At 40.0% G+C, this 15,296-nt stretch overlaps 1 protein-coding gene across 1 annotated transcript in view; it reads right to left on the reverse strand.

Annotated features, from left to right (window-relative positions):
* The window catches only part of pemt (phosphatidylethanolamine N-methyltransferase), a gene marked incomplete at its 3' end in the record, with an annotated part of 106,537 nt that overhangs the window by 15,241 nt on the left and 76,000 nt on the right, over positions 1 to 15,296 (reverse strand). Inside the window, exons 4-5 of the mRNA XM_080048606.1 lie at positions 11,903 to 12,048; positions 5,571 to 5,682 (exon numbers count right to left, since the gene is read on the reverse strand). Coding sequence (XP_079904732.1) covers positions 5,571 to 5,682; positions 11,903 to 12,048 — 258 coding nt within the window. The remainder of the gene's footprint in view (positions 1 to 5,570; positions 5,683 to 11,902; positions 12,049 to 15,296) is intronic.

The raw sequence follows: 15,296 nt of genomic DNA on the forward strand, positions 1-15,296 counted from the left end.
AAAGTGCTGTACATAGTGCATTCAGTATGTAAACAATGAAGGTAAAATAAAAATAACAAAAATAAAAGACATAAAGCCCATACATCCACATATAAACAAAGTTAGTAGTGCAGAGGTAAGATAGTTAATGGGGAGGAAAGGCCAGGGTGTAAATCTGGGTTTTGAGCCTTGATTTAAAGTCAGAAATGGAGGGGAATCACATTTGTCAGGTGGCAGTTGGTTCCACAAGCACGGAGCAACTAGTGCAAAGTACACTACTGAGAGTTGTGCCAGTGGCATGGCTGTATACGCAGGTCACCAAAAAGAAAGTGATCGTCTACAGTAGCTCAGAAGAGACTGACATCTCTATTCCACTTAACAACACCACTGACAAGAGTTCAGATGGCCAGAAAAATGATGATGGTGACTTTGTCATTGTGAGCTTTGCAGGTAAAACCACCTTGATCTGCTAGGCCTTGTTTAAGAAAATGTACCTTCAATCTTTGTAAAATATTTACTTTAAATAAACCTTAAATAAGTTATTGTCTAATGGATTTGTCTTGCATTACAGAGATATATATATATATCAATGGCACAATTTACCCCATGGTATTCTTTCCAAAGGCACAACTTACACCACACCGGGGGCAAGTTGTGCCACAAGACAACTTTTTTTCTGAAAGCTATATTTTTTAAACAGTTTATTCCAGATCCAAAGTTTTTATTGCCAGGGATGCACAACATCCTGAAATATATTTACATATTTGAGTTGGAGACATAACTGTAAAGGCCTCACTTTAAAATCACTTTGAGTAAAATGTGGCACATCTCACCCCACTCTCCCTTACACATAATTATATTATTGAAAAAAAAAGTAGATTAACCCGCTTATTTTCAGGGATTTGAATGGTGTGTATACATATATTTGGCACATACTCCACTCTGGGAATCTACTGTCTCACTGTACAGTAAAGCAGTGTATATCTACGCCGCTGGTTAAAAGATTGGAATTCTTCATATTAAAAGACATTCATAGTTTCCTAGCCTGATAAAATAAAGATCATGTATCGTGTTTAGGAACATTTCACTTGGGGCTTTTTTTGTACTATACACTCAAACAGTAATTTGAATAAACAAATAATAAATAAATAAACAACCTTTAAACAAATGACACCCATGGGGAGTAGTAACATTATCTGTGGTCTAACGTATAGCTGGGGGATGACAGCAACTTAAAATGTATTATGAAAACAGGGTTTAATATGCAATACAACTAACAAATAAGAATTCAGTTCCAGATACAGCCCAATCCACTGATAGTCTTAATGACAGAGAACTCCACAAAAACGTCTCCATTCTATGGAACATCATTTGAAGGGCAGCAATTATCCTACTTATGACTGAAAATAAAAGTAGGGTAAGGCCATGTCGTTAGAACATTTGGGGCGGAAAATGTGAAAGGTGTGAAGGATACCAAGACAGAGATGTGTGTGGTTATGATATATACATGTTTTTGTTTCCAGGGAAACACAGCCTATTTTAAACTATGATTGATGTGTACACAAAGAAAAAGACCAAAGGATGCATTTTTCTTCACCCAGTTTCTTCATATGATGAGCCTTGTCTAATGTGTGAATAACGTGTAAAAAATGACAGGTTAGACGTGACAGAAATACAACATCTCTAGCAGTGTGTAGTGTTGAGCAGTGTGTCATGTAAAACAGGAAAGGCCTGTCATGTTTTTAATAGCATCAACATGAATCGCATCTCTTTGTAGGTGTGGAACATTAAGGATATCTATATGCATTGTCAATCAGATTTTCTTTACTTGTCTCCATTATATAAGGTTATGAATAAGATTGAAGGTTTAGACCACTCAATTAAACATCAATCTATTTGGACAATACAGTAATTGGAAGGACCTGATCAAGAGCAGAGTTAAATCAGTCCATTCAATACATGTCATTCAATTTGTTTAATACATTCATGTCATTAAACAATGTTGAATTGTGACAATTTTTTTTTTCGTAAATAGCAAATTCCCTTACCTGGGATCACAAACCTAAAATCAACTTTGTATTACACTGTTGAATCTTGAGCCACATGAACTGATGGATCTCATATATAAAAGCAGGCAGACTCCTAACCTGGGCATTTTACAGACATGGCATAGATATGTGAAATGATGTTCAGTGGGGCTTGGTGGACTAAAATGTACCGCAGGCGAAAAAGCAAAGCGAGGAGTTCTACTAGTAAAATATACAGAAATGCATTCTACAAACCCTACTTCTACCTAGGACTATGCTTAACTCATGGTTTCGCAAGTATAGTTAGGAATATATGGTTTGCCCAGTAAAGACAGGTCTTGAGATGCATTTGACTGTTTACTGGACTTAACTCTCCTAGCGCTGTTGCACTCTCTCGATACACACACACTGTAGTGTCAGCCACAGCTGAATAGCAGCAGGGTGGGAGAGAGTGGGGGACCGGAGCGCCGTGATTTCAGCCCGGAGCAGGGATTGACCTTTTGAAAGTCAGAGAGTTGTTGTTGTTTTTTCTCTTGCCCAAAGACACTGCTTCAGCCCACCAGCACAACACATGATAATGGCCCATAATGTAACTGAAAGGCAGCATTCACCACACGGCTATGTTATCAATATAACACAATAAACATGCCTATTCAGGGATGACCTAAAGGGGGTTATTCTCAAAGGGTGAGAAAAAAAAGACAGGACTGGGGACAAATAGTTGGAACAGCCAAGTAGCTTGTTTACGCATTTTCCACACTGCAGCTTCGAGCTATAATCCTTCGAAATATCATTGCATCCAATCGCAGGTGTGATACTACCCACCATGGTCAGCAGTTTTCAATACTTCTGCAATACTAATTAATACATCATTGATTATAAAGTATAACCACTGGGTTTGGTGTAAATGACAGAAGCAGGTGCATGTGCAAAATGGCACACAATATCGAAGACAACATTCTACCATGAGCTCAGTGTTACCCACGTGACAATGCTAAATGTCTTCTTTAGTCTTCTGTATCATGACAAAATCTTCTTCGTTTGTCAGAGATGCAGCAGCAAAAAGGCAAATCTGTTATTTAGAGCTGGTTGCCTTTATTATAAAAAAAAAATGCCACAACCGGCAGCAAGCAAAGGTCTCGCTAAAATAACCAGGACAAAAATCCTGGGAATCGTAACTTTAATATATGCTGAATGCTGAACGTCACATTAAAGTGTATCATGAGGTTAACACGACTTTACACTGTGTCTGCAACACGTCAGTAGAGCCCAATAGGCAGCTCCACTGGTCCATCATTGACTACACGAGATCCCTTCAGGAACAGCACGGTAAGATGCAGAGCCAAATTCACAATCGCTGTAATTATGTGCATAAAACAGAAAACTTCAGGCAGTCTGTTTCCACAATAATCGGCTCTGTTAAGCTGAAAAGGCCCATGCTCAAAGTTACAATGCTAAAATGCAATTGTCACTCTCTTAACCAATTTTTATGAAGATTTTGGTGTGACCAGAGTATGGTTGCAGGCTGAAAAACCAAAACAATAAGCAGAGAATCTCTAAGGTTGTGTAGAACTGGGGAAAACTGTAGGCATCCAAACACTGTTGGTCCATTGATTTGTGCTGCTTGTCTCATTTGTTGCAGTTTTTGCGAGTTAAGTATACATGTATTTAAATTAGAGGTGGGCATAGATTAATTTTTTTAATCTAGATTAATCTAGATTAATTTTGAAATTAATCTAGATTAATCTAGATTAAAATGGCTCATTTGAATTCATTCATAATATGTGTGTGCTCCTAAATAATGACTCAAAGTAAGTCTTTGAGAACGTGTTTCTCAAGCCAGGTGGCGCATCAGACCAGGGGCTCATCTCCTGTTTCCAACATGCATCACAAACTGCTTGAGGAAGCTGTTCTACTATGATAATTGGTGATGAAAATAAATAATGTTCAACAAGATGTACTTGTGTTTACAAACTGTTTATTCAGTTAAACATGAACTTTGAACTGTAGGCCATAAGAGGTAACGATGAATTGTTTAGGGCTGCAACTAACGATTATTCGATAATTTTTTCGATTAATCGATGAATCGGATAAAAAAAATAAACATTTGTAAATGCTGCATTTTTATTCAAAAACTGAACATTACTTCAAATTCACAGTGCACACTGAAGTGTCAAAACACCAGGTTATTGCTCCAACGTCCCGGAACTATTAAAAGTAATATTAAATGATAAAAAATTAATAATAAACTTAACTGGGATAACACAAAAAAAAACATACAATGTATGATATACATTTATACAGTATAAGGGATGTCCATGGTAAACCAGTCAACCGATAATATTTTTAACCGGTAAATACTAACGGTTAAAAAAATTAAATCATCTTAATTTCTCTCAGATGACAGGAGAGTTAATTTGTATTGATATTGATACCATTTTCAAGACTCCTTAACGATCCAAGTCTTTATTGATATCAAAATTAATAATTTTCTATTATTTTGTTGAAATAGAACTTGTATTATTGCTTTAATTGCTGATATGATCATAGCTCTAGATAGGACATTAAACAGGTCATAATTCCATTCCATCTTTACTATCTATTTTATCTTGCTGGGAAAACAAGTTTCGCCAAAATCTCAAATTTCTTTTTTTTTGTGTTGCATTTGAACACATCAATCATATTACTGAGCCGGCCTGAACACATCACAGTTGACATGTTTGCTACTTTTTTTAAGCTAACTAGCTTTATATCCTTCCGATTTTAACATGGATTTAAAATCTGGATCACTATTTTTAACTGACGGGACTTTCTACACCGTTCGGTTGTATGATTACTGCCGCTGCATTGAATGACTGTTGATGCGCCGATGCCGATTCTCCGAGCACGTCTGCACACCGTCTGCAGCAGCAGCTGACAGAGTTTTTTTGGACTAGACGGATACTGAGTTGATGGAGTTTTTTTTAACCCAAAGAAAGCAAAGGTACAACACTTTTATATAGGCCTGCAGTCCAGTGTTAGATATGACCAAAATACAAGCTGTGGCCGCTCACACTATAGCTTTCCCGCACGTGAAGCGAGCCTTCACGTGCGGAAGGGGGTTCACCCCGACGGCGAACAGCATCTCCCCTGAGCCGAACAGGAGGTGGAATTAAGAGATTAACGACGGCGATATTTTTTTTATCGCCCGATAAGAGTCTGGCGTTAACGCAGCCGTTAACGCCGTTATCGGCCCACCACTAATTTAAATGATACTATCATTTTAATATACTAGTATTTATTTATTTGCAACAGTGATTTCATTTGATCTGTTATCAATGACATCATGTGGGCTAGGGTGGAGGCGGAGAAAAAGAGTTTTTTTTCCTCATACTCTGGGAGTCTGTGGACACAAACGTGCATTTTACATAATAGGTGACCTTTAATGGAGATCCTGAGAACTCCATTAGATCTCTCACACACACACACACACACACACACACACACACACACACACACACACACACACACACACACACACACACACACACACACACACACACACACACACACACACACACTTACATTAATGCCAGGCCGAGGTAGTTGGCAGTGCTGCCCCAGTACATAGGGTTCTCTACGGTGTTGAAGGGAAAGCCAGTCACCTTCTCGTCCATCAGGATGCCAAAGTAATCACCTGGACAACACACAGACACAGACACACACACACACACACACACACACAGACACACACACACAGACACAGACACAGACACACACACACACACACACACACACACACACACACACACACACACACACACACACACACACACACACACACACACACACACACACACACACACACACACACACACACACACACACACACACACACACACACACACACACACACACACAGGTTGAGATGAGAGAGTTCTGACTGTAAGTCGACAAACACTGCATTTCATAACGTTAGAGTGTCAATATTTGCCCTGTTCTGTGATGCATGAGGCTGGAGCTTTTTTCCCAGCATTCACTTCACTTCTCATGAAGACTTCTGGAGGTTTCTGAAATCTTTGGACCAAGCAGAAGTTTATATCAAGGAGTTCAGGTGAGCTCATGGACTTTTTAACTACTGTCGCCATGGATTCCACCATGCCAAACCTTGATGTCAACATCAGACCAGACAGATTTTCGGTCCGCTTGTCAGGCTACGGTCATTTTCGACATGTTGCCGACAAACAGCACTGAAGTCGGAGGGAGAACGCACTATACTAGCAGGGAGCGTGGCTCTGGCACAACACTGCCTTGTCAATGCTACACTGTCTGGCTGCCACAGCGTCACCTGGCTGTTACTGATGTCAACAATATGACCACATGGGGATGAGCTCATTTGAAAAACTCTGGAGTGAAAGTTACATTATTGTACATACACAGGCATCAATAGAAATAGATAAATACTAAAAAGTATTAAGTTCTCTCACTTAAAAAGGTGCTCCGAGGAACTTTTAGTTATTTGTTAATTCTTTTGACAAAAGCGGTAGTGATTTTACTACCCCAGCATTTGTTCCTGGGTGAGCATACCCATGACGAAGGCATGGGTATGCTCTAATACATTTTTTAATAAAAATAGTATTATTTGCACTGATGGTCTCGTTTGCTGTTACATGTCATTTATGATCATCAGAGGAAACTATTTCAGAAAAATATTCAGAAATATTTAAAAGTTCCTCGTAGCACCTTTGAACTATAAATTATGTCTATTTGTTTTCCAATTTTTCAAAAGAGGAAAGAACAGTTTTTGGACACATTTGTTGAAACAGTGTCTGTCTCTTACGACAGCGTCTGACAAACATTTTGAGAGCAAGCGTCTCTAGGAGAAGTGCCGTTAACTTAAATGTGGTTTGTGCCCACTGGAAAAAAAATTGTCACGAACCACCACTCAGCCTTGTTTCCAATTTGTCACAGTAGCCTTATGCTCAACAGTACACACTCAAGAAATACACTTCCATTAAAGTGCTAGCACCGCCAAGGGCAAACAGAGGCAATCATGAAATGTGTTTTATCATGTACGAATACATGAACTATATTTTTATATTTGTAAAACTTTCGCACAGCCAAGGGAAGCAATTGTGATGCATGCTCCAAAAACAAGAAAAAAATATTAGAAGGTTTGAGAGGTGTAGTTAGTGCTGGGGGGTTGTGGTCAACATGAGTTCCCTTATGCCTCTTTTGTCCAACCACCCACCCACCCACCCACCCACTCAACCACCTGCAGGCTTAATTAAGTACCCAACTGTTGCATTATACATGCAGTGCTGCTGGCCCTATTTCAAATGAAAAAAGCTGTTAATATCTAAATGATATAACAATCTGTATTATGTATGCTCACTTAAACACCTAAGTAGGCAAGTAGGGCTGGTTAACAGGAGATTATATAAACAAATGTGTTTGGTTTTGAACAGACAACCAAATGTAATTGGGCCTCAAAACAATATGCTAACCTCATTTTTTACTTTTGAAGTTACTACCTACTGGTACTTCAAAACTATTCACATTTGAAAGCTGAAAGAAAGAAAAGAAAAAAAAAGGTTTTGTGTTCCTGTGTCAGTTTTCATTGTGGTCACAAAAGTGAAAACTTGGATTTTCTGAAGAGCAGTGGTAGTACCGTGGCAGGCTACAGGTTAGGTTACTTAAGGCTAGGCTGTAAACAGAGTCTGGCCAATACATTTACACTGTCTCCGTGATTGAATTTTGTTTGGCTTGTTGTCCTTGCCCCTTTGCGCTCGTGTCCAATCATCAGGTCACAGTGGCCCTCATTTATCAAACTTGCGTGGAAACTGGTGCAGATTCTGGCGCAAATACCTCCCTACGCCAGGTACCGCGTGGGATTTATCAAACAGTCGTATCTCGCCAATCTCAGCGTACGCCAGGCCATTATTGATAAATGCGGCGGCTGAAAACAATCGTATCACGCCCCTATATTTTCTCAGTTTAGAGGCCTCGCCCAGAGGTTTTACGACATGGATATGCCCATTACGGCACAGAAGAGGAACTGGGAACTGCTAAAACAGCAATTATATGTCGCCATTTCTTTAAATAGATGAAGAAAAAGTGGTCTGACTCAAAAATCGCCACTAGAAAAAGTGTGTTGCTGTTCTGAAATGCAACCAACTGGGGGTGCGGGCATAATATAAGTGGTAGAGGAGAAAAAGACGCACCAACTGTCCGATAATGGTCCCCATAAAAGAAATACACGTCTGCAGAGATTTGAATGATTAGAATGTATTGGCCCTTTTAGATAGCACTACTCAAAAGGGGTTTAAAAACTAAAAATAGCACATTTTGCCTTTTACTGTATGACAGCATGCGCTTGGCACGAGTGGTCAGCCCGGCCGTCAGCTGCACAAGCCGACCCGGCAACGATCAGCTGTGAGAGTGCCCACTGTCCTGCTCCACCAGCAGATCGGAAAAACGTGCCGGTTAACGGTGGAAATAAATCGCTCGCTTAAGCGATCAATAACACATTAAAAGAGGAACTAACATCTAAAAAGTGCGTCAAATAAATAAAATGTCAAGCTGAATGTTGTGCCGTGTATTTTGTATCATAAAGAGCAGTGTAGGCCTACTACATATTTAATACTTAGGCTAACATTTTGAATGAATGCAGCCCCCGTGCCCCCCCAGCTGCTCCAAGACGGAGACAACTGCCCTTACGCAGTCCCATGCAGCGCTCCTAAGTGGCCGGTGTGCGCACTTTTGAATCAGCTCTCCTACTCAGTTGCACACCATAAGCTGCACATTTTTAAGTGATTAATATCTTTATTTCGGTCTGAGCAAACACTGCATTTGTATTATCTTCTAATAATTGTCCGGCAAAGTCATCGGCTACCCGGCACAGCATGCTGTTTACAAACTTGCGTACACGAGCTGAGAGCTGGCGTGGGATTTGAGCGTATCCTACGCTCACGTCCATATTGATAAATGCCGAGGTTTGCGTGGAAATGTGCGTACACCCACTTTTCTGGTCTGCGCACGGTTGATAAATGAGGGCCACTGACTCCAGGGGCTTCATATAGAGCAAATGAGACAGATCTAATTATAACACTCAGCTGTGGGGGGTAATGGTAGGAGGACTCAGGAAGGAAACCCACACAGACATATACACACCCTTATCCAGGGTAAATAACAGCACCATCTTTAAGCTAGCAAAGGTAACCCGACATATCAATTCAATCAGTGACTTTTGAAGTTACTGAGGTGGCGTTAGGATAGGTCCATTGTGACTACTGAGAAAAGTCCATTATGTGATATGGATGAAATCTCTTGAAAAGTAAATGGACAAGGAGATGGGGAAAAGCAGCAGATTCTAAAACAAGTAGGTATTATAATTAGCCTGGCATTCCCAGACCTGCCACTAGGCGCTGGCAAATTAAATTTGCTGCGCGTGTTGGTCTGGACACGCTCCGTTGAAGCTTTATCAAGAAAACCAGAAATCTGGCTATGGTTTCAATTGGTTCTATCTAATATGGGCACGCCAGAGCCCTTTATATGGTACTCTGGGGAGGACGTAACCGGATGACGACAGTGACGTGCATGCGACGTCGAAGCCGTGATAGTAAACATCAAAGACGGCTGCGGATATGTTGTGTGAGTTTGAGACTGCTTTGGCCTCGACCCTTAACGATTTGGAAGACGGCACTCAAATCTTTCATTAGCAAGTAAGTGGAATGTTCTGTTTTGCCGACCGACAACGGCAAACGTTTAATTTAACAGATTAACAGCTGTTCGCTAAACGAACAGCTGTGCATCGCACCTTGTGCATCGCTCTGATTGGTGGTAGTAGTGCTATCCAACTGCGTGCAGTGGCATTTGAAATGCACGAGTAGGAGCCGCCCCTTGAGTTGGAAATTACTATTGATCGTGGCCAGACCCTCTATCGCTCAAGATATCAGGGTCTGGATTTCCAGGCTATATTATAATAGATTAAGAATGAACTTTAACGCTTTGATAATCTTTTTCGTTACTAGCAGTGGGGCTGAAAACGTTAGGTTTACCCTGATGCTGTAGGAAAAGCCATGAGTTTAGTAAATATAGATTTTTTAGATAAACTAGTATAACATAATTTATAACAATAGGAAATTGTGTTGTGGGTTTACCTTTTCTAAATCAATAATTTTTTTCTTCTCCTTGAGATACACAAGCTTGACTTGAAGCTCTTTCAGTTAGTTAATTATGGAACGAGCTATTGTTAACTGTCCAGAGCATATACAGATTATGCGTTATACAAAGCTGGCCTGACCCTCTGGTGATGTGGTTAATGCAGCTATTGTATTTACGGGATAATCAGAGTGTGTATACTAAAGAGGGACTGCATTCACATAAATCATTGGATGATCTACTCTGTGCTGCAAAAGTATATATATATACCTCTGGGGACAATTAACATTTTCTGTGCATCATATTTTGCAATACCGACAGCAACAACTTGTCCTCAACTTGGATTTTGCACAACTGAACTCTGTTTTCTGCCCCTGCATCCGTCTTGTCTTGAAATGTGTCTATTGCCTGATACTGGCTGGGCCCTGGGTCTCTGGCCCGTGTGTCTTCAATCACGCTGTTGTCGTTGAATCAAAACTTTGCACATGTCTCTGCTTAATAGACTGTAACGTTGCCTCTCTGAGCAATAGGCAAAATCGAACATGCCAGCAGGGTCCCTTGTGATTGCTTTGCTCGATCTGTGTACAAAGTAGACTCCTGTTCTCACACGGACACACACACACACAGTGTTATTGCCAATGGCTGTCACCACCTGCTGCTCCTGCTGCCTCCCCTCTGTCGTTACAGTTGGGGTGGAGACTGAGGATGGACTGGACTACTAGATGTCTGGATCTTCCCGTTGACTCATTGAAATGACTGACCTAGATACAAGATACCAACACTTTCCAAACTGTCCTAATATCGAGGTTATACTTATTTGAGGGGATGCCTTGACCCGATCGACTGCACGAAAAAGCAAAAAGTAAAGCAAAACTCAAAGACTAATGCTAATGTATTGGCACATGTTGTATGCAAGGATATGAGACTCTTTGGTACGCATAGAGGGCTGTATACCTTTCAGGACTAATACTGTATGTCCTAGTTAGGAACCAGCATGTATGTGCTTTTTCTTTTCCCCTCCTTTCCCCAGTAAGTCACATACAATCCTTTTACCTCCTCAAAGATCTTGTCAGACGATTTGAACTGGATTTAGTGTGTTCCTTACTGTTTGTATGCCACCTTATTAAATAGTCATGAAAATAAATATATGTTAGATTGTACATGGTGCATTATAAAAAGCACACTATTATTATTAGCCATATGTCTACTATGTTGTTGTTATTGTTATTATATTGTTGCCTCCCTGTGTCTATCTCTGTCCCTCTGTTTCTCAGTCCACCCGGTCAAGGCAGATGGGCGGCCACCTACAGCCGACGAAGGGGAGTTGTTCCTTTGCCGCCATCGCAGAATGGGCAAATGTTGGGTTACAGATTAAGTATAAGTATAGGGGGTCTGTTTACATTTGCAGAGCCTGCAGTTAGTTTACAAAACAAATTCTTTCAACAAGAAATTCTTAATATTGAATAATTCTATCATCATAAATCAAAACACATTTATTTTGAAGCAGCTGGAACTAAATGTAAGTTAACAATGTGTATGCAAAGAAAACTGTGGGCCCTGCTGCCGTACACGACAACAGTGAAACAGTAACTTTTAAGGTAGCTTTCTGACTTGAAACCAGTCTCCAGAGATGGATCCTGTGAGTAAAACTGGTTTATTATGAGAATATACCTTAGAACATGTTCACTTTCTCTGACACACCCAAAGTTACATAATGCACCTTTAATATTTGACCCTGTGTGTTGGATACCCACCCAGGAAAGTTCCAGTGAATCCCAGGGCCAGGAAGCTGCTGACCACCAGCAGAGTTCCTAGTACCATGAGAGCTGCGCCTGCGTAGAACACATATGTGGTGTCCATCACCTCCCACCTGGCCTGGCTCTTCATGGCCACCGTCATACTGCAGATGAAAAGAAACAACAAAAAACAAATCAAAAATCTTTAACGCTTGACCTGTCCATTACTATACATGGTCTAGTTTATTTTCATAGTGCAAACTGCATGAACATTAAGTGTGACCTACTGTGAAGATAAGTGGCAACAGCAAGAGCTCAGTGAGTCATAGACAGACTTGGGTCAAAGAGAAAAAGGTGACAGTAAAAAGCAATACGGAGGCGGAATAAGGTTGTCAATTCCTGAGGAAAATCTGAAGTTTTCGGAATTGAATTCCAAAAGAAGACAGTGGTGGTGTTTATAAAAAGTGTCATGGTCAATCATGCTTTTGTTTTGCTAACTTCATAATAGGGGAGAGTGGCCTAAGTTGTGCCACTTTTTTACTGAAAGTGATTTTAAAGTGAGGCCTTGACAGTTATGTCTCCAACTCAAATATGTACATACGTATATTTCAGGATGTTGTGCATCCCTGGCAATAACAACTTTGAATCTGGAATACACTGTTTAAGAAATATAGCTTTCGGAAAAAAAGTTGTCTTGTGGCACAACTTGCCCCCGGTGTGGTGTAAGTTGTGCCACAAGAGAGAATACCATGGGGTAAATTGTGCCATTGATATATATCCCATAAACTGTAATGCAAGACAAATCCATAAGACAATTACTTATTTCAGGTTTTGTCGTGTGGTAACCGAATCTTCCCCATGCTGACAAAGACAAAGGCGAGGCTGGACAATTCAATGTTCCAAGTTTATTGCAGGAGTTTCCATCAGACAATACAGAGGACTTGGTGGTAGCATGAGCAAGGAGGGCTGTCCCCCAAAAGCTACTAGCCCACGCCTGTGCGCAGTCTTATATCAAAACCTTGGCATGATGGTACTCCTAAAATAGGCATATGGTTTCATATCACAGGTCCCAGCAACGGATGATGTATATCTATTAAAAGGTTGTTTTCGTCTCTCACAGTGACCTCTAACATTTAAAGGCCTTTGCTCAGCAAACTCTGGTATTAACCATTCAAAATCCACCACAGTTTATTTAAAGTAAATAAAGTAAATATTTTACAAAGATTGAAGGTCAATTTTCTTAAACAAGGCCTAGCAGATATAGGTGGTTTTGCCTGCAAAGCTCACAATGACAAAGTCACCATTATCATCTTTCTGGCCATCTGAACTTTCATCAGTGGTGTTGTTAAGTGGAATGGAGATGTCAGTCTCTTCTGAGCTACTGTAGACAATCACTTTCTTTTTGGTGACCAGCGTATACCTCTGGCACAACTCTCAGAAATGTACTTCCCACTAGTTGCTCTGTGCTTGTGACTGCCACCTTACAAATGTGATTCCTCCTCCATTTCTGCCTTTAATTCAAGGCTCAAAACCCATCTGTACACCCTGGTTTTTCCTCCCCATTAACTATCTTACCTCTGCACTACTACCTTTGTTTATATTTGTGGATGTATGGGCTTTATGTCTTTTATTTTGTTATTGTTATTTTACTTTCATTGTTTACCTACTGAATGCACTATGTACAGCACTTTGGACAGTGCAAACTGTCATAAATGTGCTTTTATCAATACATTTTACTTACTTACTCACTTACTTATAACTCACCTAGGCCCTTTGGCACAAATCACCCCAACCCCAGAATTTTGGATCATGATGCAGCAGTTTAGGGCTGACATCGTGCTAACTGTATAGACTCAAAGTGTAGCATACTAAAGCACTAAAACATGTGTCAAATGTTTTCAAACTTGTCTGTAATGACTTTGAAAAGGCCAGAATAAAAGGGCAAAACTAACTCTGCATTGTACAGAATAATCAGAACGGAGCAGAACTGATCTTAAAAGCTGAAGCAAGTGGATTAATCATGGAACTACTATCTTGGTCGCTGAATGCCATTGACCGCGTGTTTTCAACCAGAAAAGCGGGAGCTGGAGAGATACCGTGTCCTGATGGCACCTTCATGTCCGGTTACGCACTGGATAGCTGGAAAGAATGGAAAGTGGTTTGCCTGGCTGCATTGGACATTGAGGATGTTGAAGATGTATACATCTTCGCTGGCATGACGGTGGGGATGGTTGCTTTGGGAATTGCTTTGGGAACTGCTCTGTATGTCCAGTATCGCAAACTGAAGAAACTGATTGTTGCACAAGCGGATGGGAGGGACGGAAGATTTACAGCGCTGAAAGATATGGATGGAGCAGCTGTTCGGGAGGGGATAGCAAACCTTGCATCCAGTATTGCATCTATCAAAGGAGACATCACAGTTATCAAAGGAAAAGTCGCTGGAATCGATGGCATGAAAGGAGACATCGCAGATATCAAAGGACACATCCAAAAAATGGCTACAGTGGATGGAGAGGATATCGATGTGTAATTAAATTCATCGGGAAAATGGAAAGCATGTCAGTTGTGCAAGGTCAATGGATAAGGAGAATGAAAATTTGACTGTGTATTGGACTGCAGCTTAACAGACAAAAAAAAAAAAAAAAAAAAAAAAAAATGCAAAACTGTGTTTTCTTCCTTTTTGTTTTCTTCCTTTTCATTTTCATTTTTCATTTTTTATTTTAATTTTTTATTTTATTTTTTTTATTTCTTTAAAACATTTTTATTTTTTTTTTCTGTGATCAGTAAATGTGTATCTGATTCTGAATCTGATGAAATTGGGGGCGGGACTCGATAAGCCTTAGGCTTCTTCCGTCACCCTTCGGACAACACAAATTAAGATGTATGATGTGAAAGAGATAATTGTGTATTGTGTGGAATTGTCCGAAAGAATAATAATAAATAAATAAATAAATAAATAAATAAATAAATAATTGTTCGGACACAATAATCAAAAAACCTTGACCATGGAAATTGTACTTTGAAAGGGAAAACACTTTTTTATCTTAAATGTGCTTTAATCTTATTCCTTGTGTCTCCCTTCCTAACAGAATGAGTCAAATGGATGGCTCTTCTTAAATAGGTCACATTTTCAATTTCTTCCACGGTTTTCTAGGATCAAGGGGTGGCACAACTTCCCCACCGGCACAACTTAGGCCACTCTCCCCTACTAATTCATTAAATGTACTATAATTGCAATATAAAATATTCTCCATGCAGATTGAGTTTCAAGTTCAAGTAAGACATACACAAAGAGACTGTTTGTTAGCCAGAATACTTTTAACTTCCTTTGATGTCATACTTAAAGAGGACCTATTATACTACTTGTCTGGTCTTAATTTCTTGTTTTACACTGCTATAGAGCAACCTGACA

Source organism: Ammodytes marinus (assembly GCF_949987685.1).
Source record: "Ammodytes marinus genome assembly, chromosome: 20".
NCBI lineage: Eukaryota > Metazoa > Chordata > Actinopteri > Uranoscopiformes > Ammodytidae > Ammodytes > Ammodytes marinus.